At 50.0% G+C, this 27,755-nt stretch overlaps 4 protein-coding genes across 5 annotated transcripts; 2 read left to right on the top strand and 2 right to left on the bottom strand.

The window, feature by feature from the left end:
• Window positions 1-2,692: 2,692 nt before the first annotated feature.
• LOC117843465 (Golgi SNAP receptor complex member 1-1) lies at window positions 2,693-6,741 on the bottom strand. Its single transcript, XM_034724051.2, has 5 exons — window positions 6,520-6,741; window positions 5,552-5,779; window positions 5,263-5,427; window positions 3,026-3,139; window positions 2,693-2,936 (listed from the first exon to the last, which is right to left on the bottom strand). Exons 1-5 carry the CDS (start codon window positions 6,553-6,555, stop codon window positions 2,823-2,825), a joined length of 657 nt encoding a protein of 218 aa, XP_034579942.1. The 5' UTR covers window positions 6,556-6,741; the 3' UTR covers window positions 2,693-2,822.
• Window positions 6,742-7,124: 383 nt separating this feature from the next.
• LOC117843464 (probable CCR4-associated factor 1 homolog 7) lies at window positions 7,125-8,201 on the top strand. The gene has a single exon (XM_034724050.2). It carries the CDS (start codon window positions 7,299-7,301, stop codon window positions 8,136-8,138), a length of 840 nt encoding a protein of 279 aa, XP_034579941.1. The 5' UTR covers window positions 7,125-7,298; the 3' UTR covers window positions 8,139-8,201.
• A 7,603-nt stretch (window positions 8,202-15,804) lies between these two features.
• On the top strand, window positions 15,805-19,095 carry LOC117842017 (U-box domain-containing protein 45). The gene is made up of 3 exons (XM_034722347.2): window positions 15,805-16,706; window positions 16,816-17,769; window positions 18,585-19,095. The coding sequence occupies exons 1-2, from the start codon at window positions 16,162-16,164 to the stop codon at window positions 17,723-17,725; spliced, it is 1,455 nt and encodes a 484-aa protein (XP_034578238.1). The 5' UTR covers window positions 15,805-16,161; the 3' UTR covers window positions 17,726-17,769; window positions 18,585-19,095.
• A 4,135-nt stretch (window positions 19,096-23,230) lies between these two features.
• On the bottom strand, window positions 23,231-26,869 carry LOC117845714 (uncharacterized). Of its 2 annotated transcripts, none has more exons than XM_034726778.2 (7): window positions 26,592-26,869; window positions 26,232-26,384; window positions 25,133-25,279; window positions 24,710-24,862; window positions 24,039-24,161; window positions 23,807-23,949; window positions 23,231-23,681 (listed from the first exon to the last, which is right to left on the bottom strand). In XM_034726778.2, exons 1-6 carry the CDS (start codon window positions 26,718-26,720, stop codon window positions 23,872-23,874), a joined length of 783 nt encoding a protein of 260 aa, XP_034582669.1. In that variant the 5' UTR covers window positions 26,721-26,869; the 3' UTR covers window positions 23,231-23,681; window positions 23,807-23,871. The 2 variants fall into 2 exon arrangements, with proteins under 2 accessions (XP_034582669.1, XP_034582668.1); XM_034726777.2 differs by having other exon boundaries at window positions 23,231-23,660; window positions 26,592-26,866.
• Between the last annotated feature and the right edge of the window lie 886 nt (window positions 26,870-27,755).

Genomic DNA, 27,755 nt, shown 5'->3' on the forward strand with positions numbered 1-27,755 from the left:
GTTTTGAGTGCTTGCTCCACTGACCATACCATTTTTTACAATTCTCCATTGACAACCGGAGAAATGAGCTTCTACCATACTGTGTGATCAATGGTCCATCCAAATTAGGTGGCAAATCGCTAAAATTCGACAGATCATTGGTTCGTTCTCTTTTGAATTCTACGTATCATTGCGTCGTTCTCTTCATTAGGTAGTGCATTGTGGGCTTCGAATAGTATCTTGATAATTTAGGGTTAAATAAGTGATTAGCCATAGTGGTTGAATGACTAGATCTCCTCCTGTGTTAGAATAGCCAGCTGCTACGCTTTGTTCTCCATGTCTCCCGTACCACTTGCTGGAAAAGATTGGATTGCTCGGCTATTATTGGCAATCGTCGAGCTTAATCCCCAATCATGGGCTGATAGGTGACAAAAGCCGGGTTGTTTGGATCGCGACGTTCACATGCTGCTGCCTCGCTGGGATTGTGGTTGTCAGTTGTTCTCTTGCTTAAGTGGCTCAGGCTGGTGGTTAAGGCCTTGCTTAAACAATGACAATTCAGTGGGGGCTTGCCATCATCCCATGAGTGCTGCAGCCAAAACAGTGTATATCGATGCGATGCTTGGTAGGCTGTCATGCGGCATCAGCAAATTGGCCGATGGTATTTTGAAATGCGCTCGTAGTGGAGGTTGGGGTCCTGGTGTCAATTTAAACCGAGGGAATTGCGCTGACGGCTCCCCACTTCCTTTTTGCGAAAAATATCACCAAATGCCGTGCTTTCGATTTTGTGATGAAGACCCGACGAAAGTGAGTTGACGCCGAACATTCTCTACCCGGTTGAATCGTTTGGTTGAAAGGACTTTGAAGAGGGTTTGATGAATCCTCCATAGGAAGAGGTTAATGATATTGAAGCAAGCTTAAACATGACATTTCCTCTCCTGTTAATAATACAAAGTGATGCTTCACTGTCGATGTGCTGCAAGAGAAACAAATGCAGAAGATGGAGCAGCTGCTCAGATTCAGACCCCCTTTTTTTCCCCCCTTTTTAAGTACTAGTAGCCGAAGCTGAGAAGACTAGGACTTTAACTAGCAGTAGCCCAGATTCAGGCAATCAGGCTTGTATGGTTATTCCAAGTAGAGAAACTTCAGCGTCAGGAAATACCTCAGAGTTGCCACAATTGCAATTTGCAAGGAGCTTGGAAGTTGGAACCCAGCTGGACGACGACGTGGAGAGCCTTGGCGGTTGGCGCCTTGCAAGGGAGGGAAGAGCCATGGAGGCATGGACCGGTGCAAGCCAAGCCACTCTACTGAAATCTGACCAGTTATCTCTCACTCTCTTTGACCCGCGACCGGTTCTCCCATTTCCGGATCAGCGCACCCGCTCGTGCGACGATGGAGCACGGCAACACGCATCGTTTACGGCAAACCCACCCCCCGGGTCGGCGTCCCACGGCACCTCGTCCTCGCCGATCCCAGCACGCAATGGTTGACCCGGATCGCGGGATCAGGCGCCATATTCTCCGTAGCAGGCAGCTGTGGTTAGTGCGAGCAGGCTGCTAGCATTAGTGTTCTGGAAGCAAGCGAGCATCGTGTGGCTGTCACCGAAGCAGCCGCTCCTCAAATTCATCTCCCTTCGCATGCGGCTCTGGTGGAAGGAAACCGAGCGAGCGTCTGCGGCTGTAGCTGGAAGCACGCGTACGTCCAAACTCCGAAGTGTCGACCACACGTTTTTCTTTAAGCTCGAACAAGGAGGGCCGGCGATCCGCCGCGGCAGGTCGGGACAGCTGAACGGATTCAGGACTGTTGGGTCACATGGTCTCGATTGCTCCCGTCGGTGTTATACAAGGGAACAATCAGCAGCCCTCATCTTTATCAGAAAAAAAAAACCCAGCACCCCTCATCAGTCATCACCCACACAACGAACGGTAGCCTGCGGTTCCCTTCCCCAGCGATCATACTCGTGTCCAGTGCCCTCAGCAGCAGTCAGCACCCACGCCGACGCTGGCGGCGGGATCGGATCTGCGGTCCGGCAGGGAGGGGACGCGGCCGTCATCTCACTCGCGCGCGGTGTCTTCCCCGTGGGCGCGAGCTGGAATGGAAGCCTGGAACCCGTGTGCCCCACCCCCAAAGCGCACGGCCGGATGGGAGGGCACCGGGACGCCGCATGTGGACGGGGCCCCGTGGTGCCGGGCCTGCCGGCCGTCGTCGACGAGTCTAGTCTCTCGTTTTGCTAAAACCGCTTTGGCCTCTTGCGAACGAACGCTTCCACGTTCCTGGCGTGGCCTAGCTAGCTACTACTAGTTCCGAGCTGAGCTCTCTCGTCGATCATCACCGTCCGCAGGGAAGTGTGTAGACAAACCTGGAAGTTCTTGTTGAAACAAACAGCGATACGGTGTAGGTTGTTTGATGGGAATCAGACTGAGCTGACCTTGGCTTTTCCGGACAAAAGACTGCAGGCCAGGTTGGGAAACGAGGTGTTCCCGTGTCTTTTTCGAAGATCCAATCTGAAAATAGTTTGCTCACTGCAAGACCCCATTTTCAAGCTTTTCTGTTCAATAACACCGTCGAACTAAAGCGGCCAGTAGACACAGGTCAGATCCACCTTTAAGCCCGGATCTGACCAACATGGGACTAGCTAAGCAACGCCAGCTATGTTACGAAGAAGCACACGAGGCTAGGATCAGTTCGGACTACGCACGGCTGGAGACATGGTGGCTACAGCACGCCGAATCGTAATATCATCATTGAATCAACCAATATTGTACAAACACCAATCAAGATTATCTGTACCGGTAGTGTGATCCCAAAACGTACAACACTGTAATACCTTTGTGCTCTGGCAAAAACTACTTAGACAGCCAGTAGATGAAGATGAGGAATGCGCAGACCGACGCGACGAGGGAAAGAATGATGGTGTCCATGGATTTCTTCCTTCTAATGGACGAGAGGACGTGGTTGATCTGCCAGGTTGAGTGGAAATTTGTGAGATGTACATCGTCATTAGACAATACAAATTGAGCTGTTTGGTAATAGGATATGTGATACAGACCGTAGGAAGCCGGCTGCTGACATTGCTTATCTTTGAAGTGATGCCACCAAATGTTGACCGTTGGGTCATCAGAGAGCCTAGCGTTGCTTGAGCTTGTGATATCACGTTATCCATCTGATATCATTAAATATAACTTTTAGGCACACAAATGATAGCATTCACCATTCAGAAGTTGTAACATGGTACTGAACTGATAGTAACATAGTACTATAGTAGCACATGAACTTAACTACTGACACAATTGTTTCAGGCCAATTTGTGCCTTTTGACTGTTATTCGAAAAGTATATAACCTGTGGTTTTGGGTTTACTTGTCACTTGTATAACAGAGTAATTTGTCAAATAAGTTAATTAGATGTGGTAAGAGTGTTGTTAATAAGTAAAGAGGAGATTAGTAAGGTCAATAAATGTAACATAACAGTAAAGCCTTTTGGTCGCATACTGGAGACTAGCAACTTCAATGTGAAAACAAACAAAATCTTGTGCATCAATAGACAATTGATTCCCAACTCTCTAGCCTTCCCACATCACCCACAAATTTTATACTCCCTTCTCGTCCCAAATTATAGATCATTTTGGTATTTTAAGGTTCATAGACCTTGCTTTGCACCTAGACACAGCGTATATCTAGATACATAGCAAGAGCTATGAACTTAGAAAAGATAAAACGACCTATAATTTGGAACGGAGGGAATAGTTGCTTGATTACTTCACTTTTTGCATCTTAACCATACAATTGTCAGGTCCCTTCAATAAATTGTAGCCTAGTATCATAATGCACATTTGTTTCTGGGCATTGCAAGTCCCACTGCAACGTGCGGGATACAGAGTTTAAGAAGCAACTCGCACAAAAGTTTGAGCCTGATTGGCTGGCACAGGGGTTGGGAGTACCCTCTACCTGCCACTAATGAGTAGTGCAACAAGGAGCGTTTGTTGATCTAGCATTAGCAAATTTTTGCAAGCAGAACTGCAGAAAACCCTGTGCCTCCTATTGGGCAGAACTCCTAATAGTCCAACTATGTGCAGCATGGGATCCATATGGACTTGATAAACAACATCATTAAATATATTAATAGCAAGCTGTAAGCCAAGTGTGCAGAATCTTTGTATTTGGCTGGTAGGCTGTTCATGTTCAGACAGATTTCAATGATGGCTTAGCTCCTACTACCCACAACACATGGCATGCAACTTCAATTATCCTTCAAAGCTTCCACATCAGAACATTTCCTGTGGCAGTTTCAGCCTCGAAGAGAACAGAAAAGCATATTTGAATCATATTCCAGCCCAATTATAGCGTCATCAGTTCAAACATTCTTGAATTCCTGTTGGCTGTGTAATTTTAGATAGGAAATATTAATGGTATGGACCTGTGGCATTTGGTTGTCAGCTTCTCACAAAAGAATTAGTATGCAGAGCTGATATAAATATAGTTTTATAACATGAAGATTCTTTGTGCTTCAACTCCCGTCAAAATATGCTTCATAGCTAGGTGTCATGAGTTAAGCTATTTTATGCTTGCTAGTTGTTAGTTAAAATCATTAATCTCCTATATCCTGACCTGAGCACAAAGCTGGGTCAATCTCCTACGTCCTAACCTGAGAACTCATTAAACTAGAAACTTATATTGGACAATGATCAATCAGCCTTTTAAGCTAACAAGTGGGTCCAACTGGCAAATCATACCATTTTGCTCCAGTCATTTCAGGTATGTCCAGAAACTAGGTAGAAACTCCTAGGTGTTTTCCTCTCAACAATAATATAGAGATTCTGAAGTTTTTCACTAAAGCACAAAACTATCACATATGACGATAGTTGGATGTAAAACAAATTCAACAAAGAAAAAAAGGGCATATATAGTCAGGTTGAAGAATTACTTGGCACCAACAAATATATTGATATGGCAAACAAGTTCGCTAAAAAGCATGCATTGTTCATCATAGGTGTAAAAGGCAGTATTGGCACGGTAGCATGGTGCGGGGGCATGGGCCCATTTCTACCACTCTCCAAAACTGGCAGCTGGTAGTGCATGGTTCTTCAACTTTATTTAGTGACTTCCTTTATTTGATCATTGGCATGAAATAATCTCCCAAAACGAAGGGTAATGCAAGTTCTAGTCCAAAAGTTTGAAAACTCATATTAAAGTGTGTTTTTTTATAAAAAGGAGTGGCTTTCCATATTGTTCTCTCAAGAAGAGATCGGACAAACAATTGAAGGATGCTTTACCAGGAGGATTCATACCTGTCCGGTGCTCCTACTAATTGCAGCTTGCTCCCTGAGAAGAGCTTGATCAGCTGAGTCTGATGCCTCTTCAACATCAAACTTTGCTCTATCAAAATCTCTCAAGTCAAGAAGAGAAGCATGTTGTTGTTTCACTCTGAGGCTTGATCGAAGCCGATAGAATTCCTATAGAGGAAGAAACAAATCATGGTGTCACAATGGAAGTCCAGTCATGTCACATCTTTCTTAAATAGTACACTGAAAATAGTTATGATGAATGTTAGTAGGTAGTCTAAGAGGCAACCAGGACCTGAGTAAGGTCTTGCAAAATCTCCATATGACGAGTCAGAGTATGAGAAAGAACTTCAGAACCTCCTGATGATACCCAAGTTTGCATTTGCGAATTTACTTGCTGTAATTGCTTGAGCGATCTTTCTATATCTGACTCAATATCATTCTCTGAACCATCTGATTTCATAGAAACCAATTTACGATATGCAATCATTTGGTCATCTAACTGAGCCTCCAACCTCCTTGCCTGAAATGGGAGATATACCATTTAAAAACACAGTAAACCTTACACACTAAGAACCAGACATGTCAAGAGAAACTGGATTTCGCCTACAGCATCATAAAACCATGAAAGAATAAATTTAGCTAATACAGTACAGAATCATGGGCTACAGCAGCATTGACAGTCTTAAACCAGAAAATCAAAGAATTCCAATGCAAAGGCAATAAAAACATAGAACTGGAAAAAAAAACAGGCCACTGCAGGTAAACTGATTGAACTCCTCTACAATCATATCACCAGTAAATTGCATAGTTTCGTCATGAAGCTGGAGCAAGTAAATAACTGGTTCATTTTAGCACTGCATGACACAAAATCTAGACACTATAGTATTCAATCAGTCCATACTGCTACAGATTGACCCTTCACTTAGGGGGGAAAATGCTAAATGACGTTACAAGCGAACAGCTAGACTAGCGGATTGTAGAAACAGAAATACTAAATCCAATTCAACTTTTGGGGGCTCAGCATTCGCACCATGCACGAATAGCCTACGGATTCAACGACTAACAGAGCAGCCTCCTCTAACTCGTCCCTCCTCACTTCTGCGCATATGGATCCCAACCCCCATCTCGGAATTGACAGGAGCCAGATCCCAGGTAGAGAGAGGCACACGCGGGGCTGCGCAGCCGCAAGAGCGGGACCGAAAGGATCCACGGCACTGCAGAGGGAAAGAGCGCGCGCGTGGGATTCGAGGGACGGGTCACCTGCTTGCGAAGGGCGTCCCAGGAAGACGCCTCCATGGCCCCCGCTTCCTCGTCCTCCTCCTCTTAGGCGCCGTCCTACCGGTTCGTCCCGTCGGGTGGACAGAGATCCCGTCGGCGCGCGTCGGCGGCGTCTGGTCTGGATCTCGCGCGCGCGCGGGCGGGTGGGCGGGCGGCGACCGAGCGAATCGGTGGGAGGGACGGGTTGGGGAGAGGACGGGCGGAAGGGGTGGTTGGTGCGTGCCCGAGCACGATGCGGCGCCGATGTGTTGGCGAGGGAGAGGCGTCAGGTCGGGTGGCGTGGTCAACCAACCGGTCGGGTGCGCCCGGCCCGGGCTCGCTCCTCAGCCCAAGTCTCACAGTCCTAGATGCCGGGAGGGCCAACTGGTCAGGCCCCGGCCGGCAATCATGCCCGCGGGTCCCGCAACACGGGCCCCGCCACGTGGCACCAATCGTGCCCCGGCGGCGCACGGCACCCACTTTCCCCCATTCATCGAGTCTACGCTCTTCTTCTTCCCCCCGAATTCCCCAATCGGACTCCCCTCTCCTTGCCGGATCTCACCATCCCCACCCCCACCCCCATCCACCCCGCCCATGGGAGCCCCCACCGCTCGCCGCTGACCCGTGGGCTCCACCGCCCCCTCCTCCGCCCTCCCGCTCCCGCTCCCGGCCCCGCCCCGCCCCCGCTCCACCACGCGAACCCTAGCTGCTGTTGCCGGAAGAGCTCCGGCGACCGAAGAGGAGAGGGGAATAAAGCTCGAATCTTGGATGCGCCCGAGCCGATGGCGACGCCCGCCGCAGAGAAGCCCGACGATGTGGAGATCCGCGAGGTCTGGGCGGACAACCTCGAGGCCGAGTTCGCCGTGATCCGCGACATCGTGGACGACTACCCCTACGTCGCCATGGACACGGAGTTCCCCGGCGTGGTGTGCCGCCCGCTCGGCACCTACAAGTCCGCGGCCGAGTTCAACTACGCCACGCTCAAGGCCAACGTCGACATGCTTAAGCTTATCCAGCTTGGGCTCACCTTCTCCGACGAGCATGGAGGGCTGCCGGCGCTCGGCCCAGGCGGCCGACCCTGCGTCTGGCAGTTCAACTTCCGAGGGTTCGACCCGCGGACCGACGTCGCCGCCGCGGACTCCATCGATCTGCTCCGACGCAGTGGGATCGACTTCGCCCGCCACGGTGCGGATGGGGCCGACGCTCGCCGCTTCGCTGAGCTGCTCATGTCCTCCGGCGTCGTAATGAACTCCGATGTGCGTTGGGTAACCTTCCACAGTGGTTACGACTTCGGCTACTTGCTCAAGCTGCTTACCGGCACAAACCTGCCTGACACGATGTCGGGATTCTTCGATCTCATCAAGATCTACTTCCCTGTTATCTATGATATCAAACACCTGATGAGGTTCTGCAATAGCCTCCATGGTGGGCTGAACAAGCTTGCTGAGCTGCTCGACGTTGCGCGGGTTGGGATCTGCCACCAGGCAGGGTCCGACTCGCTTCTGACCGCGCTTTCCTTCAAGAAGCTCAAGGAGGCATACTTCAACGGGCTAACCGAGAAATATGCCGGTGTGTTGTATGGGCTTGGCTTTGAGGGTGGGGAGACCACCTCTGCTCACTGAGTAATGGATAGTTAAATAAAAGATGAACTATTTATGAGAATGGAGAAATCTGTTTGGTGACTTTGTCTGATGATTTCCTTTTGCTTGCCCTGGAATAGGTATGGCTTTTCACTTGATTGTTATTACCCCTGCAAGTTACCTTCAGCTAGGCTGCTAAGGTGGTTTGTGCTGTATGATTTAGCTTTGGTGGTTTGATGGAATGTGTTGTTGACTGCTCTTTGAGGTGTATAATACCACATTAATCACCAATTCACCAACTGAAAACTCAAACATTATCAAAGTCTGATGGTAATCAAGTACATCAAGTCATCATCTGCAGTGTCAAAACATTGTTCAGTAGCAAAAAGAACACCTAACTTGTTTCCAAAAACAAGGAGCACTTAACTTGTCCTTCGATATATAAAGCCTATCAGTTACATGGTTTCTGGAGTTACCCTTGAATTGTGGGTGCCTGCAGGCACTGTTCTGATTTTTGTACCCTTTTATAACCGGCAAGACATTATATGATGGACATGTTGATTGCAATCAATTTGACAGCAAAATTTACATTCTCTTTTTTATGGAGGTTATATGTCTGCAGTTTTAACACAATGCCCTATGCACCTCTGTTGTTTTGCATAATTTTGGGAGTTCAGTGGGCAAAAAACACAACCCGACTAGTGAATTGAACTACCCATCAGTTTAGGATTCCACTGGTCAATATCAAATAACAGTAAACTTAACTAAACAGTGCCAATGGCAAAGTGTATTTCACATAAGGTGACAAGGGACTCCATGACATCACATAGTGTTAGATTACTCATAAAAAATGCATTTGAAAGTTTGAGTTTGGACATCTTGAAAAAGGTTTATCTGAATCCTCTAATATTTATGCTGCAGACAACCAATTCACCGTGTTCTATTTTCTTTTTCCCTAAAACATGCAGTACTGTCTTGCCTGCTGATTGTGTACCGTAAAAGTTTAAATTTCATTATAGGGACATGTTGTCCATCGTAGTAGATCTCATCATTTGCTGCCAACATTCCGTTTCTATTTTAACTATGATGAATGCATCATGGTCATGGTCAGTGCTCATATGGTTAAATCATTACTTGATTATGACTGTTATAAGAGCTGTTGCTTAATCAGTATGCCATAGTATGGGTAGTATGCCCTCTGTAGTTTTGTTGGTATTGCCAATTTGTTAACCTTCTATTTTGGTATATTTAGCGGTTGCCACCTCTTTACTGCATATAATCCATGGAGAATCATTTTTTTTTCTGCCTGGCTTGAATCTTCTTTTGATTTCTGCCTTATTGTTTAGATGTCAGTTCCCTTAATACGTTTCAAAAGCTTTACTGCAGTAGTCCTCTGATCTATGCTTCACTTAATTTGAACTGATATTACCTGTGTTCCTGGACAATGAATTGCTGAATAAAAATTTAATTATTTATAAATACTAGAGAACAATATTTGATGCTTGTGTATTTGATGGCTTCCTTTTGCTTGCCACCAAAAAGTAATCGTCATCTCCCTCAATTGTGGTTACCCCTAAAAGTCGTATTTAGACTAGGTGTGAGAGTGTCAGCTATCTGATTTTACTTTGTGAATGTGATGGAATGCACTGGGTTAATTTGGTGGTAATACTTTGCACCAATTAACTGTTGCAGTGACATTTTTCAATAGCAAAAGAAACAGTCACTTCGTCTATGAGTCTTATCGAATCTAGGTTTACGTGGTTTTGGAGCAACCCTGAAGATTGGTATATGAAGACACTATTATCACTTCTACACCCAAAGGGTGAAGACATTTCAGTGTTGTAGTGTCACTTGTAACCTGTTTGTCCACGAAATCACATCAAATTTTGGATGGAGCTTCAATTCACATGTACTCTTTAATAGAACTTTATTTTTACACTTGACTTTGATGGTATTTATATGCAATTTTATAGTTCCCACATTATTTAACATATTGCACTGCACTGCATCTATTGGGTATTGTTGTGCATCATTTTGGGAGCTCCAGCGATCAAAAGAATGCTGGTTCAAATAACAGTGAGTTGATCTAAACAGTGCTATCCTTATCAGGTGAAAAATCCTGATATCAACCAATAATCAACTCAATCCAAATATGATATATAGTAACATTCGTTGCATGTGGAGGTGGTGCTGGTTCATATCAATTGTAAAACTGGTTCTGTACTTGTTAGATGGGGACTGTATGTAGGCTTTTGGTATGATCTCAGAAATTGGTCAAAGGAAATCCTTCTCTAACTTCAATGTGAATTCTTTTCGAACTGGTTTTGAATTGGAGTGTTTGCTTCTGATTTTCGAATTGGAGTGTTCGCTTCTGATTTTTTGCAGCGCTTCAGCTGCAGCTGCAGGCTCAAGCATCCAAGCTACAGCTAGCCGAATGGCTGCCCAAGTGCCCGTAAGCTTTGCCTTCTGATGTGTGGCTGCAATTGCTAATGGTTGGCTGCAGCTGTTTACTGGCTGCTGCAGCACATCTCGCAGCCATCTTTACCGAACAAGCTGATTGTGTTTGATTTTACTATGCTCTATAAGATCACTGGTGATCAGTTCACCATTCTGTTTGCTTTTCTTGAACAAGTATTGGACCGTCTTTTCCTACACTGCTGTGCTAGTGCTACTACGGGGCTTATTTGTTCTTTCTACTAAACCTCATGTTGTCACTTTTTTTTTCCCTTTTCTAGATATGGTTGAGTACATCCTGAAACATTGTTACATCATCCTCGCAATAAAAAAAGAAAAAAAAAGAACTGTTTCATGAGTATGTGTGAATATGTAGCTTTCTGTATGGTTTTGCTGCTATGATGGCCTTGCTGATCTGTCATTTTCCCTGAGCTCACCATTATCAGTATATTGTAAATCAGAAGATTGCGTTTATTTGTTGGCAGGTACCACCTGTTTACAGGGTAAAGTCAGTTTTACTGTCTGAAATGAATCTTCTCGTGATGCATACCTTATCAGTTTTAGATCGATTACTATTGAAATTAAAAGCTTCACTTTTCCAAACATTTCATAGATCATGTCAATTGAGCTAGTATTACCTGTACGGCATACTGTGAGATGTGGATGAATGACGCTACTCGAAACGTTTTTCTAGTCCTGGACTTGTTTTACAGCAGAGTTTTTACGTCAAGTACTATTGTTTCGTTGTTCTGAAGTGGTGAGAAACAATAGAAATGGAGATCAGCGATCTAATGGTCAGTCACTAGGAAACCTTTGCTACATAGCACCCGGTCTTTTGTGTTCAGTTATCCTGAAACCTTTGCTACACTTGGTCCGCATGTCTTTCTGGTACAGTATCTCCTTTGAAACACCTGTGCTGATCACTCGTGTCGTTATCCAAGCGTAAAACATCTGGTGGTGTAAAACATTCACTCGGGTCGACGTCTATCAGTCAAACTGAGTGAGTTTGATTACTGCAGCAACCAGCTGCTGGGCCAGCTACTCGGCCCACAGGAGCTGGGCCGCCATGGCTTGGTGGAGAAGCTGAGCAGCTGCCGACCGACCAGCGAGGCAGCAGCATCTCCTCCTATTCTCCTCCGTCCATGCTCACGCCGCGCCGCCCTTGTGCTGTAATTCTGTTGGCCGCCTGCCGCCGGCTACCCATCTGGTGGAGAAGCTGAGCAGCTGTCGTCCGATCATCAGATGGCGACGATATGACTCTTCCTGTTGAGGTTACGCGCCAGGTCTGATCCCCTTGTTTCTCGGGGTCTGCCTGCAAGTTAAACTAGCCTCCCATCGATCATGTTACTATGATCCCGTTCCCGTGTCGACTGCTCACGTCCTTGCTGTTCCCGTTTGTTTCGTGACTGTGTGTTCACATGATGCATCCGATCCCTGAGTCCCGGGACGTATCAGCCAAAACGGGGAACCACGCAGTGTTCATAGGAGGCAATGAGAATGAGGTGGAGTCGAGGCGATGAGAATGAGGTGGAGTCCAAAGACAGATATGGTGAGGCTCCGGTGCATTGTGTTTTCGTGGTGGCGCATGCGAGGCAGTCTGCAAGAGGTCCGAATCTGGTGGTCTCACTCTGTCGGGTGGAGTGTGATGTTGCAGTGACGCTACGGCGAAAGTTCCCGCATGATGGTGACCTTCTCGGTGAGGTGCGGTCTGTTTTCTCGGTTCAATGTCGATGCGGAGTCACGCTTTGTGATTCAACGACTATAGGAGCGTGAGATGGTTGGGGGTGCCACGTTAAGAGCTTCACACAAATGCATTTGACAGCCTGCCGTAGATCCACACGACCAACGGAAATGATCGGTCGAATGCCTATGCTTCTCTTCTCGTCTGACTCGTGGATCTGTCGACACAGCTGGCTCTCTCCATCGAGCATTTGTTGTGCCGAATTGCCGATGCTCCTGACCCGCCTCCCCATCCGCGGAGGAGAGTCACCGGCGCCCGGCGTCACGCTAGCCATTACCCGCGCCTGGCCGTCCGCGCCAGCCACCCGCTCCGCTCCCCGTCCCTGCACCGCTGGCCGCTGGGCGTCGCTCTCCGCCGCGCGGGCATGGATGGGTCGTGCGACGCGATGGTCGGTGACTCGGTGGTCACGCGCCCCCAATGATTTGGGATACCAAAAACTCTCATGACCTCATCAAGATCTCAGGACGGACGGGGCGCTCCTCCTACTAACCGCGGGGACATACTTTTGGTACCGGTCGCCTCGCCTTCTTCTCCGTACGCACTCGTGTCATCCATGCGCTCGATGCCGGCACATGGACAAGACCCAGAGCAGAGCATTCGCTGGTGCTGTTAACTGCCGGGGACCGTCGTCCGCCAAGTGTCGGTGGCGGTGGTGGTGCGATGCCAGTAGCTCTTCTCCCCTTCCGCTCCCGCCCGCCGCTGCCAGGTCTGCTACTGCGTGAGCGAGGGCGTGACCGGAGTGAAGACGGCGATCCACCGTACGATCCGTGCTCGACGTGCGACGCCGACGCCGACGCGACTGCAGACTACGCTTGGCGTACTGGTGAAAGTCCAATACGCAGCGGAGGGCAGGAGTTGCCCATTCCTTCGGACTTTTTCGGGCGTGCTCAAGGACTCAAAGGATTAGTAGAGGAGAGATAAACTTCCTCTGCTCGGCTCCGAGCTCTGCATCTCCTGTTCGTCTCCCTCATCCTGTGCGCTCGCCACCCGGCCCCTAACATCCCGGGACATTCTCTCTTGTTGGTTCGAAGTTTCTTCGTTTTTCTTTGGACCTGAAACTTTTAGCTATGGTGCGGGGCTCACTAGAGATGAATAAGCTTCATTCGGTTCTGCAACTGCAACTCTAGCGAATGCACGCCTGACATGATTCAAACCCGAGTTGCTCCCTCCGAAGCCAGCATTATGTTGATGGACGAAGAGAGTATCAAATATGATTTGCGAAATATTGACAACTTGCCGTATCCAGACCATTTGCCATTGTGGTACGCGACGAAAGTTCGTTTTCGAGAAACAACTATGAACTTGGAAAAGATCTCAGACCGTTTCTGATCCTTTGACACCATTTTCATCGCTGCCCACGACTGGCCGCGTCGCTCTCGTCCCGTCGTCCGGCTCCCTCCGCTGGGTTGTCTCGATCGGACGACCCGGTGGCTTCGTTGTGCCGCTCCGCTCCAGCCATCAGCCAATTTAAGGCCGCCAACGCCATCCCTCACGTACGCCGACCAATTCAATACCCCGTCCGGCGTCCGCTCCGGCTCCTGGGAACGACGCCACGTTCACCCCGCCCGCGCCTGCCGTGCTCGCCCCCCGGCCGCGGGGCGACGCCCTGACGGGGACGGCGAACCGATCGACGACGTCGTAGTATGACGGGCCGCGGTGGAGCAGCCATGCATCCCATACGAATCATACGATGGCCAGGCCCCGTCGGGCTCTCCAATGATTTTGGACAGGAACCCTCATGATGTGATGACAAAGCCCTACGCAACGCACCGGTGTGGTGTATCTTTCTGGCTCGTCGCCGCACGCGGGAGACGTATCACTCACGTCGTGCGCGCTGAGTATCGTACTCCCCCTCGCCTCGCGCCAGCCTCGTGCCGCTCGGCTCGGCACATGCGGAGCACCGACCGCCGCTTTAATGCTGCGAGCGTCGGTGGCGGTGGCGGCCGCGGGCCGGTACGGCCGCTTCACACCCAGCCAGCGATCGGCGCCAGCTGCGCGCTCTCCTGCTGCTCCGGCTGGCTTGGCTGGTGGCTGCCTCCCCGAGTCAAAAAGCCGATCCGCCGTACGATACGATCACGCTAGATGGGGCAGTATCGGCCAGTGCAGAAACTGCAGGCACAGGTCCTCCCGGCGACGACCTGGACGGGAGCACGACGGCTGACGCTGCTCCAGAGTTCTTCCCAAAACCGATGTAGCAGGACTGCAGGAGAATTGCCGTTCCTGGATCTAGGAGAAGAGCCGGGTTTAGGGTTTTGATGTGTACGGCCATTGACTGGAGATGACTTGCGTCGGTGGCGGGCGCGTGCCGTTCGGAGCGGCATACTTGCTGCTGATGCAGTGCCTGACTGCCTGCGCTGCTCCTTGCGTTGACCTCTAGACCTACTGGCACGGCACAAGTTCTTCTAACCAGTAAACCAGTAGTACAACTGTATTTTCTGTAGGGCGAGAAAGATTTTAAAAATCCCTGCCATTTCAGAGTTGCAGTACTGAAAATAGTGCTGCCGCCTTTAGTGCCCGCCCCATAAGCCTGCAGTCAAAAGTGGCACTGTGTACGCTTGAAAGTCGAAAACCATGAACCATGGCCCGCCATGCCTCCTTTCCTTATTACTTACCGCGAGCTTCTGAGCCACCTCCATCAATGGAGACCAGGTGGCTGCCATGCCTCCTTGTGATCGCAAGCTTCCGAGCTCTCCGACGATGGAGGTAACCAGGGGCGGCCGGCACGGGCGTATGCGCGCCTCGTGAGATCCATCACTTCCGTGAGCGGTCGACGGTCGTCAGCACGCAGCACGTGCCCCTTTGTCACGCCGTGCCGGGATGATCAGGGCTAATCTCAGCAGCGCATCGGTGCCCAGTTGGTTGGTACGAGGAAAGCAGGAGCTCACAATACAGCAAGCATGACGAATTCCCCTGGGTCCTGGGAGGCCCGTCATTTGTGTCGCAACTCGGGAGAGCTCCGTAAGCAAATCTTTATGCATCAATTGGGCACCGGCGTCGCCAATCGGGGGAACAGGATTTGTGAACTGTGATCCTGGGGGAATTCCGTCACCACTCACCAGCGCTACTGCTATGGGCTATGGCGTGCTAAATCCATCTGTTTTCCGCTTCAGGCATGGTAGGCCTGTTGGATCAACGATCGACGGTGCGCAGCTCTCATGCTCTACCAGGCGATCACGTCGAAAATCGAAAATTAGTGATGATTATGATGACTAAACAGTGTTTTCCTCTCACAACAAATCAACCGTTTCAACTTTTCAGCTGACTTATAAGCTGAAGCGAATAGACCCATAGCCCTATGGTTCATGGACGGAAATGCAACCTGTAAACAAAGTCAAAAATGGAACGCCACTCCGTCATCCATCAGATTCAGGTTGGAGCGTCGCAGGCAAGGTCTTAACTACTAACTAGGCACAAAACGTCATTCGCTGACCTGGTGCAGCCAAGTTGACAGCGCTGCCCTCAATATTTTATTTATATCAGGCTCCCCGTTCGTCTTCCTTCCCTGCAAGATCCAACTGTGACCATATGCCCACAACCATAAACAAGCCAATCCAGTGAAGCACGCCATTAACAACCGCTCGAGGTACTCGGCTCAAATCTAACACCATTTATTGCCCATTATTTTATATTCTTCTAAAAAAACCAGCCCATCCCGCTGACCGCAAGACCCCACCGGCTCGGTCGCAGGCCGACTGGCTGCGTGCCGGCGTCCGTCCGTCCACGCGTATAAACCCCACCCACACTGCCGCGCCACGGCTTCCTCCGGACGCCAGTCGCCAGCGGCCTAGCGCAGCCAGGTGTCTCGCCCGCCTCCGGCCGGCCGGCCAATGTGACTCGCCGACGAGGCTCGCTTGCAGTGGAACGCGATCGATGGTGGCGAGGTGCGCGCACGCCGACGCCGGCGGGTTCCGCCTCTGGCCGATCTTCTCGGCCGCCACGCTGCGGAGGAAGGTGCTCGAGGTCCTCACGTGCGGCGGCGGCGGCGGGGATGGAGGGGGATCCTGCCGCGGGCGGACGGCGTACCGGTCGCCGCAGCGGATGCCGAGGCCGCGCCCGCGGTCGGACAGGCTCGCGGAGCTGCTCAGGGCGGAGGAGCCGTCCGAATGCGGTGGCGGCGGCGACGACGACGACGAGGCGGCGGACGCGGCGGCCAGGAAGGTGGAGGCGCTCGAGGAGCTGAAGGGCGTGGTGGCGGCGCTGCAGGCAGGCGGGGGCGAGCCGTGCATGTCCCGCGTCGAGGCGGCGATGGCCGTGCGGAGGAAGGCCAAGGACGAAGCCGCCGCGAGGGAGATGCTCGCGATGCTCGGCGCCATCCCGCCGCTCGTCGCGATGCTGGACGAGGGCGGCGACGGCGGGCAGGAGGTCACGGCCGCCGCGCTGTACGCGCTGCTCAACTTGGGGATCGGCAACGACACGTGAGTTTTTTCTGCGCTCTCATGTTCTCCTCTGTTTCCTCTGCTTCGTGATCAGATCTGGGAGTTCGGTTGGTGTCTGATTCGTTGAGTTGCTTGCTGCCATTCCCAGGAACAAGGCGGCGATCGTGCAGGCCGGCGCCGTGCACAAGATGCTCCGCATTGCGGAGGGCGGCGCGTCCTCCGCGCTCACGGAGGCCGTGGTCGCCAACTTCCTCTGCCTCAGCGCGCTCGACGCGAACAAGCTCGTCATCGGCGCGTCCGGCGCGGCGCCATTCCTCGTCAGCGCGTTCCAGGGCGCGTCCTCCACCGAGCAGGCGCGGCACGACGCGCTGCGCGCGCTCCTGAACCTCTCCATCGCGCCCGCCAACGCGCCGTACCTGCTGGCGGCCGGGCTCGCGCCAGCGCTGGTGGCGTCCGTCGGGGACGCGCCAGTGACGGACCGTGCGCTCGCCGCGCTCTGCAACCTCGTGGCGGCCTGTCCCGAGGGCCGCCGCGCGGTGAGCCGCGCCCCCGACGCGGTGCCGTCCCTCGTCGACGTGCTCAACTGGGCCGACGAGCCCGGGTGCCAGGAGAAGGCGGCCTACGTGTTGATGGTCTTGGCGCACCGGAGCTACGGCGACCGCGCGGCCATGGCCGAGGCCGGCGCCACGTCCGCTCTGCTGGAGCTCACGCTCGTGGGCACGGCGCTGGCGCAGAAGCGCGCGTCCAGGATCCTGGAGATCCTCCGGGCCGACAAGGGCAAGCAGGTGGCCGACGACGCATCGGGCGTCGTGGCGACGGTGTCGGCGCCGCAGGAGCGCGGGTGCCGCGGCGGGGAGGAGGCGCTCGACGGGGAACCCGCGGACGCCTGCATGAGCGCGGAGAAGCGCGCCGTGAGGCAGCTGGTGCAGCAGAGCCTGCAGAGCAACATGCGGCGCATCGTGCGACGCGCGCGGCTGCCGCAGGACCTCGCGCCGGCGTCGGCCGAGAGCCTCAAGGCGCTCACGGCGTCCTCAACCTCCAAGAGCCTGCCGTTCTAGGAGACCATGCCATTGCCAAGCTCCCACCGGAACAGAAAACTCAGGTAAACAAGCCATTGCCCTGATGCCCCGTCTCTTCACAACTGCACAACGACAGTACCTTGAGCAACACCGCATCTGAGCATTTTCGTTGCATATTCAGTTGATCGCTCAACTACCATATCAACACTGATCCAGCATTTTGTCTGTCATTACAGTCACTTACTGAATAATTGTCTCACTGTCTCACAAAAGGCTGCTACTAAACAAACAGTGTAATCAGCCATGGAAATTTTCATTTGTCCCTTGCAAACACATTTTCTTAAAACCCACCAAACACATTTTTCTCAGTTTATTTAATCTTTGACCACTCTGCCACTAGCCCACTACCAGCAAGTACAACAACCATTAGAAGAGTTTAGTTTTGGAACTGTCCTAAACTGCAACATAAGCCATTTCCCACCTTGGAAACCGGTTTGGAAGAAGGTCAAGAAGCTCTCTATTCTTCATCTCCTCCTCGGCATCGGTCAGCGCCTCGCTTTGCCTCGACCTTGGGGGTTGCCATGGCCATTAACAGCAGCTTTGTTGCTTTGTGGCAAAGCAAAGCTCGAGCCCCAACAGTTTAGGCCAAGCCATTGTTGTCGTCCCTACCCAAAAGCTGGAGACAGGTCATCATTACCCTCGCTTTGGAGTTTGAAAGACAAAGTTACAACTAATCCACTGTCAGTACCCCTGTTTCTTTCTCCTGCAAGCCAGCTCTGGAACCCATGGAATAGTTTATGCTAGCGATTATTCTATCTCCTGCTGAGCTGGTACTGCCTGATGATGGACCAGACAGTAAAAAATTCCCTCTGAACCTGTCCTTTTTTTTTTTCGGCAGGGAAGAGGCCAGGAGAGTGATGAGGAGGAGACTTTGCTGCACCCTGCACTGCATTCCATTGCATGCGTCGGAGACCGGGAATCTTTGGAGTGCCTGCGGAGCGGAGGAGTGATTAGAAAGATGAGCTAATCTAAGCACTTGTTTATCGGCTGCTCGCTTGCTCGTCGCCCTTTTCCTCGTGCCTGCTGATGGAGACCACGTGCATGGATGGATCGACCGGGTCAAATTCAGACGACAGACAGGAGCTGGCTTTGAGATGTTCTCCTAATCGCTTTCTCGTTTTGTTAATCGCTTCGATTGTTCTTCTTCCGCTTTTGTATATGGGAATAGGTTAAGTAGTTTAGTCATACTACATCTAGTGGTCATTGTGTCAGGGCTACTCTTTTAGATGTGTGCACATGTTCTCGTGTTGGAGTGTGTGATAGGGTAGTGGAGGGTTTTAGGAGAACTAGAAAGAGGATGTAGAAGTTCATATTTTAAATTTTAGTGCTGGCTCATTCATCTTTTCGTCTTTGCCGACCTGAAAATGGTTTCCCTGTTTCAGCTTTCTTCATGTGCTGCGTTGTGCATTTTAAGGTTGAAGCCTCAGACCGTTATCATGATGGCAACTGCCGCTTACCCTAAACAACCTCTTGCTACTTTGCATCAGATTTAATCATTTGGTGCACCTTGCACCTAGTTTAATTTGAACACACCTGGTTCAAGTTAAAGAATTCTTTTTTTTTAAACTAAAGTTGAAGAATTCTAACTTTGTACACTTTTGGCCTCGAGGGTCGTTGGACAGACGTGTAAGCCACACAGGACTTGAGTGTATGTGTATCATAGGATCTCCAACCAAACCTGGTTCGTTGTGGTTTCAGAACATGATGTTTTGGTCAGCTCACTATTTCTGCAATCTTGTGCAATTAACTCACCTAGACCAATGTTAGTCCGTAGAGAAGGTGCATTAATATGGACCTAGTAAAAATTCTGCGGAACAATAATCCTATTCGTACCTACTGATCCGAAGAATTCCATGCACCAATGCAAGTACGAAACCAGCGATCTCTCTATGACACAGGATTATTCGGCAACATTCATTCGACCGGTAGTACGGTACGGTGAGACTCATAAACCAAGTCGGTCGGTTAATCTGGAGTTGTCAAAACACTGTTGCCAAACAGAAGAAGACACGCGCATACTACAATACACACGCTCTCGCCCCATGCTCTCGTTCTTAATAGCTAGCTAGGAGTAGGAGCGAGCGAGTAGTGATCATCATGTGGTGGGGTGGTCGGTCTCGGATAATTGAAGGGGTGGTGGGTGATCGGGTAGCGTCAGCGTCAGCTAGCCTCGACGACGGGACCAGAGAGGCAACACACACAGAAAGGAGGAAGAAGATGCTGTCGCAATGCAATTGACGGGTAATAATGTAGTATCGCCCAGCCGCGGCCGGCCGGCCTGCCACGACGGGCCATGCTTCCTCCTACTATTCCGCACTGCCACACTCACATGGTCCTGCGTGCCACCAAATCGACACCCCCCATTACCATTAGTCCATTCCTCCATAATAACAATAGTATAATGCGTGCGTAGCGTGGAAAAGATCTTTATTATAAAACCTGAACTGCTGAACATGACGTAGTACTACCTAGCACGGAGCTGTATTCTATTGAAAAACACCGGTGCAGACGTGCTATACCACAATACAGTGTTCTCAGTTGGCAGTGTGAAGACACCAAACACCAGCAGTTGTGCTTGCTGACCCAGTACCTTTGGGATCGGAACTGGATCGAACCAAGGTTAAACGTACAGCCTCCGGACAGGGCATGAACAGAAGAGCGCAGCGCACAGCGGCCTGGTCTCCGGCAGGTCTGAGCCTTTGAGCATGGAGTTCGTTGTCCCTCCCCTGTGCGGCTGTGCCCGGCAGATCGTGGTGGACGCCAGTAAAGATCTGCGCCCTCGCTCGCTCTAGTCTCGAGCTCGCGATCGGGATGGGATGGGACATCCTGGTTGTACACGTAGGGCCGTAGGTGCGGACGGGGCCGGCCGACCGGGCCGGGAGCTAGCTGCGCGCGCAATCATGGATCGCGGCAGGCACGTAAATAGAGCGTAGGCTTTTCTCGTTGCCGATCGGCCGTGCGGTCGGTGCGGTTGGTGGGCAGTAGCGGTGGAGCCGCCGGTCGGGGGGCTCGGGGTGTCGTCGGGAGCGTGGGAATCTTGCCATCTTGGGCGACGCCGCGAGGGGACGGGAGCTAGCGCCGATCCAAGCCTGCTCGCAGGACGGGGGCCAGCCGGGGACACCTCTACCGGCATGTGCCCGTCGCGGTACCAGTATCATTCTTTGGCCACGATCGTAGGAGCTGAGTGGGAGTGCGTGAGGCAGGCCCCGATTCTTGGAATCTTGGTGTGCGTATTCACTGTTTGTCGACCGCGCACGGGCACGGGCGAGGAGAAGGGATCGTCGATTCGTCGTCGTGTCTTCGCCGTCCCCTACGCCTGCAGGTGTCGAACTGTCGATCGCCCGGTCCCCGGCGTGGTGCGCTGCCGCCTGGCGCCAGCATCCGGTCGGCGCCTTTTGGTCGGCCCGCGGGTAAAACACGTGCTTTCAGGAACGAAGCTAGAGAAAAACTACGGCTCATAACATATGTACGATGTTCAACAAAGATCTTTTTGTAAGATTCTAACTTCGGCTTCTCCTGTGGCTTCGACTAAAATCCTAACAAATAGTTTTATCAAAAACAGTTCCACCTCTGAAGCACTAGAGCAATCGAAACCATTTTATATAGAGAAGTCGGAGAAAAAAAAATTAGCTCCTCGCTCCTTCCCATTCAAAGAGGAGCTGAAGCCCTACCAGAAACTTAAAAAAGTGAAAATTTATAAGGTATAGCTGATTTTGAAATTTTTCTCGCACCCCGCACCTAAAATTTACACCGTGGCTCCACCCCTACGTGCTTTGGCGCTAGCGGGTAGTAGCGGACGCCTGCGTGTAGAAATCACAGTCTCTGAAGGAAGTGCGCCATCAGAATCGCGCTGTAGCTATTGGACGCCATCGCCTGACGACACTTGGGATGCCATCGTGCCAGCCTGTTGATCAGTAGCGCGTCAGCAGACAGCGTGCGTACGGCGAGAAGCCGACGTAGCACCGTCGTCGTACCGTACGCCGCCGCCGACGCCGAGGATGGGATGGGGGAGCGAACGAAGGTCCTGAACGGACGTCTTATGAAGTGTACGTACGTCGGTACGTGCGTGCGGGAAAGGAAAACTGCATTAGACCAGTTTTGTCTGCGCCGAAGTAAGGCAAAGCATGTGGACAGTGGAGACCTATTCCTAGACAAGAACACGGTGGTTGCCAGCCGAGCCTAAATCCACAGCCGCGGCAAGCTAGCCGGGACAGCCACCGGTTTGTGCGTTCCTTGTTTGGCCAATGATCTGACCCTCGCGTGCCTAGCTCGTCCAGGTCAAGGGTTCGCGCTCTAAGCAGAACTAGTGTTGCTGTAGCTCGGTCCTTATGCGCTGGCTTAATTAACTCAGATCTCAACCACATTGTACACGAACGGCATTAATGTGTGTTAGCTAGCTGCGATGCCGAAGCTCATCAGTCCTGCAGTCCTCGCAGATTCATTAATCATTATGCACAAAACGGGAAGGGCCTTTTACGCCTGCCCATACTGCCGGGCTGGAAGGCCGGTCGAGCGTGCGCACCAGAAACTCAGAATGCTAGTATGCGCGCGTGCACCCTTTCCACGGTTCCATTCCACCTCGACCCTCGCATCCCATCGATCGGCACCTGCCTTGCCGCTTTCTGGCAAGCTTGCTTCTCCCGGCGTGGGTTGCTGACTTGCTGTTGGAAATGGGGGAGACGCGCGGGCGCGGCCGGGAGAGGAGAGGAGGAAAGCCAACAGCCGCGAGCGCTCATTGCTCCGGCTGATGATGAGTCGGGGGGACACGATATCTTCTGCCGCAAACCTGTGGCTCCTCCCGTCAACCAGCCGTATTATTTACCGGCGTGCAGAGCAGTCGAGTGCCGCGACCAAGGTTAAATTGGTTTTCCCCTTTCTAAGACCACGTGCTCTCATGCACGTCATTGTTAGATGTATGCTAGCGTACCGTAACATGCTGTCGCACGGAATAGTGATGTTGAGACACATAAGTACTTCAAATTCATGAAGAAAAATTAGAGTGCATATATAGCTAACAAGGTAGCTAAAGTTATGTACTCCCTCCGTCCCAAATTAATATTCGTTTTGACTTTTCTAGATACAAAACTTTTGATATGGATCTAGATGCATGTATGTCTATATACATAGTAAAAGCTATGTCTCTAGAAAAGTCAAAACGAATAGTAATTTGGAACGGAGGGAGTACAAGCTAAGCAAGAGAATAAAAGATACTGTGCTACCGTATGACAGGCTGAATTCTACACGGAGAATGGCTTCATAACAGAATCAACAGAAGACGTCAGAATAGAGTAACCAAGGCCTGAACATGTGCTCGAGAACAACACAAGTGCATTGGGGAAAAGATACGAAGTACATCATTATCAAAGGATAAAGTTGCTCCGTTAACAGAAAAGGAGGAAGAATTGGTCAGCATCGGAAAATGAAACATTTTACCTGCTCGTTCAGAATGGAGCACCTCATCTTTTCAAAAAATTAAAAAAAGAATGGAGCACCTCTGAAACCATCTTCATTTTCCCATCTTCATTTTCCTTTTTTCACCAGAGAAAAATCATCTTTATGCTTTATTGACACCAAAAAGATGCCCAAGAAAATGTGTTCTTATATAACATGTCATAGGAGGACAACTGCAAGCAAGGCAAACAGCAGTACAGCACTCTCATCATGACCTCGTCTCTAGAACTTGAACTGCTGGTAAAACGTTCTGTTCTTTGCCAACCGAGGATTGGCTTCATCCAAGACATTCTTTCACCAGTTCCTGTAATCTGTCTTCACAAAGATTCAGTTGCGTCTTCTATTTCCTGGGCACAAAGTGACGAGGCCAAAAATCTGATGGAGTCTCTTGACATTTCCTAATTGGAGTGGAGGAATGGAGGTGCTTCATGTGCCACTCAAACAAGTACAGAAGGCCATATTTCTGCAACCACCAATCATATTTCTGCAGCTTTGATTTTTGGAGAGATTGAGAGTACTAAAAATATTCTGTGCACAGTTCAGTACTCAACTTTCAACTGATAAACATCACTTTTGAACAAAGCAGGGTCAGAGAAAATCAGCACTGACCTGCAACTAAGATCTGCCAGAGCCGTTCCTGGATAACAGTCTTACTGAAGAAATAATCAAGGCACCTAACTGCGGAAATCATGAGGTACGGTTTCTTCTGTGAAGTATTCTTTTCTCACAGTCTCAGAATCGCAAAATCTCACCTGATGCGCAGGGACAACAATAACAATGGAGGGTAAGATTACCATTTGGTGAAGCACTAACCTGTGTGAGAGCACATGAGAGAGCATACCAGGGAGGCATATGATTTCAACAGAGGTTTAACAATCTGCCACATTGGTTGGAAAACAAATGGAGCATCGACAAAAAGAACTTGGCCAAGCCGCTTCGGATAGTAATAGTAGAAAACGTCAATCTGGGAATGGGGCAGAGTTAATTGCAATGCGTGCACACAAAACAAAATCTTGTTTTCATGTACTACACATTAGCTGCAGCAGACTGCAAGAGATCAATCTGCAAGTTACTCCATTAGATAAACTTGGTGTTTTCCCTTTGAGAGCATGAACACATCATTTATGTCTTTCTGAACTGATGTCTCATCACACTTTTTATATGCAGAAAAGTTTCCTATTTATTCATCAGGATACTTCTTGCAACAGATGTATATACATGAAATGAATCACTAATACGGCACTACTGCGGCCTTTTGACAACCTTTTGTATCATCACAAATCAAAGTACACATGTGTAACAAGTCCAAACAGCACAAAAAGTAATCAGAGATCCTTATTTATGTCTATAAGCTACTCCCTCCGTCCCAAATTATAAGTCGTTTTGGCTTTTTTAGATTCATAAGTTTTGGCTTTATATATATATATATTATGTCTAGATGCATAGTAAAAGGTATGAACCTAGAAAACCCAAAATGACTTATAATTTGGGACGGAGGGAGTATCAACTTACCAAAAACTTTAAGAACTGGAGGTCACCATTTTCAACACGGAAGCCTCGCAGATCAAAGATTCCAAGTATATTCTCTGCCCCCGAGGGAAGTCTGTTTATTGCCTTCTCGACCAAATAGGCACATAGCTTCTCGTTTTCAACTGGATCTTGTGTCTGCGGTAGCATATTATACATGGATTAACAACATTATTAAGAACAAAATGCATGTAAGATATACGAAATATCAGTAAGTTACAAGTCAGAAGATACTAAAGCTAGCTAAAAGCCATGTGGTTTTGGAGCTGCTCTGAAAAAATCCTGATAGTTTGCCATAAGCATACCGCTGTGCATTGTTCTTTGTGCTATTTAACAATTGGAAACACTGTGCAGCCACTATCCTTGTTGAACATTTCTAAATCAAGATTGAGAACAAAAGAAGTGTACCGAAGGAAAATGTTTGGCTGCTACTACAACTAGCACAGGTCTGCCATAAATGTCCAATGAATCATGTATATATGCCTTGCCAGTTTGATACAGGTCTTTCACCGATTCTTCTGATAATTCTGATACACCAAAATCTTGACGCCATTTCTAATGCAGATAAATCCTTAAGGTACAACATACACATATAAATTCTTCAGTGTCAGGAATTTAATGAGTAAATTGCTAGGCTTTCCATGATATTGCAAAACATAAAACTCGAGGTGTCAACTGTATCATTTCAGAGCAACATTGCATATTGGAACAAAATCCAGGTTCAAAGGTAACATGAGAAACCTGCTAAAAAAAATAAGTGATAACATGCAAATAAATTGGAACATGAATATGAAAAATTGCCCAGTTAAGTCCGTGTAAGTAGGAGAGGAAGATGTGTGCCTAGTTTCTTTCCTATCCTTTGTGTAAGGAAGATGGTAATTGGGCTTGGGAAATTGTAACCTGCTCTTCTTTTCTCTCTCTCAAATACATACCAACCTCTAAATTTCTCTGTGTACCTCTACAAATTATCCAAACACGCCATTCCTATATTTTTCCTACTTTATTTCGTTTCTTTGTTTTTCTCCTACATTCCAATCTAGTTCCTATCCTTTGCTAGTTCCAGTGCTTTCCATTTTCCTAGGTTGTAATGAATCCTAGAATGGAAGAAATAATTATAGTTCAGCTGTGTCATTCTTATGCCCAATTTAGTCCAGAACTCAATACTAATACCAGTGAATTGACCGTCGCACTCGGCACAGCTCAAGATGCACTAATGACTCCAAAAGTAACAAACAGCATAACGTTTGCACAATGATTCGAATTTGAATTTATTGAAGTAGTTTGGGAAAGCCTGCCCCCAGTTAATCAGTTGCTTTTGTTGATATGTTACAAGCTGCTACTAACTAAAGGAATCATCTACAGAAAATTGTACTACACTTTCAGTACCTAGCACCTAGTATGGATAATGGCTTTAGCAGACATCTCTTCAAGTGCAGAGAAAAGCTAAGATGAGAATGTAATGAAAGAGAACCATAGATGTTTCTGCTGAACATAATTTATAGGATACAATGGCCTTGGTGAGCTTGGAGACAGATTCGTCGACGGAGAACTTGCGGTCCTTCAAGAACCAGAGGATCATGTCGTCATCGTCCCTCCCGTTCCTGCCCGTGGGGAGGCCTGGGTGCTCCCTCGCCAGCCGTTCCTTCACCTCCACGACAAGCTTCACACGCGAAGCAAGAGAAACCAACGCAAGGTAAACAAGTCAACCGATAGTTTCAGTTACACATCCCACTGCTGAATGCTGATGGCTCGAGGTAGCGTGTGACGAGGCACCAATCAGCTCAGCAGAGTGGGATCGGGAAATCTTCGAAATGTCAAGAGGCCAGGGCAGCGTGGTGCCTGCGGGCGCACTGGGTTGGTTGGTTACCTTGGAGGTGGGGGCGGTACCACCGGCATCAGGCGGGGCGGCGCTGCGGCAGCGCACCGCGCTCCTGGCGAGCCTCCGGGAGAGCGGAGGCGCCCGGACGACGGAGCGGAAGGAGCAAGAGGCAGCCATCTTGCCCCGGGATTCCGAATTTTTGGACCCTGCGCTGCGACGCCGGATTGCGGGGTACTTGGGGCAAAGGGGCAAGCCGGCAAGCGGATCGACGGAAGAGGGGGGAGCGTAACCGCGCAAGGCCAAGGTCCCGCAGGCGGCCACGCCCCAGGCCCCCAGCGCGTCCTATCCTGCCCGTTCTGAATTGTCCTGGTCCTGGCTCACGTGGCCGTACGTTGTGGCCGAACTGTTGACGTCATTTTGGGTTATGTTGCCTTTATGTATTTTTTTGCCATACATGCAGTAGAACTTTAACACCTATTGGGACATGCTGCCATACATGTGCATGAGCGTCTTACGTAGGGCCATTTTTGAAAGAAAATAATAATACCACACTAAAAAGATATTTTGTGGCACTCGAAACTTTAGCATAATCACGATCTATGCGGACACATCACACGGCACTGCCTCCAAGCCTCCAAACGTAGGGTTCAGTTTCTCACTACCCAACATAGGGTTCCCTAATTCAGCACTGCGGATTCGTCCCCGTGACCTTCCCCAAACACAACAAATCATTCAGAGCAACTAGACCCACTGCTCCAGCCCCCTCTGCAGCTGTGTCAACCTGATGATTTTTTTTTTTTTGAAAAACCCAACCTGACAATTATCATGGGCTAGAGGAGGAAACCAGCAAGAAGAGTCACAAAGCGGCCACGCAATGAAATGGGAAGATATTGGGCTGAGCCACAAAACTACAGGCGGCCCACGCAAATAAATGGGAATGATCTATCTTGTGCTGGGTCAACAAATCAGCGAAGCCAGGCCGGGCCGGGGTGTGGATTGTCGCTTTGGGCCTCCAGTCCGCAGGTCTCACGCCGTTCAACTGCGCTGCCTAGTCCGAGGATGATTTCAGTCGGGTCACATCGACCGCGTACGCACGCTGTCCAAGCACCATCCGTGACTCGGCGCTCGACCATGCCGTGTGCCGCGCGAACCGAGCCAAACCACCACTCCGCACCATCCCCAACCACTTTTGGGACGAGCCCTGTGCTGTGC

Source organism: Setaria viridis, chromosome 2 (assembly GCF_005286985.2).
Source record: "Setaria viridis chromosome 2, Setaria_viridis_v4.0, whole genome shotgun sequence".
NCBI lineage: Eukaryota > Viridiplantae > Streptophyta > Magnoliopsida > Poales > Poaceae > Setaria > Setaria viridis.

What these genes read in the sequence shown, in the direction of transcription:
- LOC117843465 (XM_034724051.2), bottom strand. Translation starts at nt 6,555, where the DNA reads ATGGAGGCGTCTTCCTGGGACGCCCTTCGCAAGCAG. An exon ending in TTAGTAGGAGCACCGGACAG is followed by an intron (nt 3,140 to 5,262) that starts GTATGAATCCTC and finishes TAATGATATCAG; the next exon opens with ATGGATAACGTGATATCACA. An exon ending in TCAGCAGCCGGCTTCCTACG is followed by an intron (nt 2,937 to 3,025) that starts GTCTGTATCACA and finishes TCAACCTGGCAG; the next exon opens with ATCAACCACGTCCTCTCGTC.
- LOC117843464 (XM_034724050.2), top strand. Translation starts at nt 7,299, where the DNA reads ATGGCGACGCCCGCCGCAGAGAAGCCCGACGATGTGGAGATCCGCGAG.
- LOC117842017 (XM_034722347.2), top strand. Translation starts at nt 16,162, where the DNA reads ATGGTGGCGAGGTGCGCGCACGCCGACGCCGGCGGGTTCCGCCTCTGG. An exon ending in TTGGGGATCGGCAACGACAC is followed by an intron (nt 16,707 to 16,815) that starts GTGAGTTTTTTC and finishes TGCCATTCCCAG; the next exon opens with GAACAAGGCGGCGATCGTGC.
- LOC117845714 (XM_034726778.2), bottom strand. Translation starts at nt 26,720, where the DNA reads ATGGCTGCCTCTTGCTCCTTCCGCTCCGTCGTCCGGGCGCCTCCGCTC. An exon ending in GTACCGCCCCCACCTCCAAG is followed by an intron (nt 26,385 to 26,591) that starts GTAACCAACCAA and finishes TCGCGTGTGAAG; the next exon opens with CTTGTCGTGGAGGTGAAGGA. An exon ending in TCCAGTTCTTAAAGTTTTTG is followed by an intron (nt 24,162 to 24,709) that starts GTAAGTTGATAC and finishes CCCCATTCCCAG; the next exon opens with ATTGACGTTTTCTACTATTA.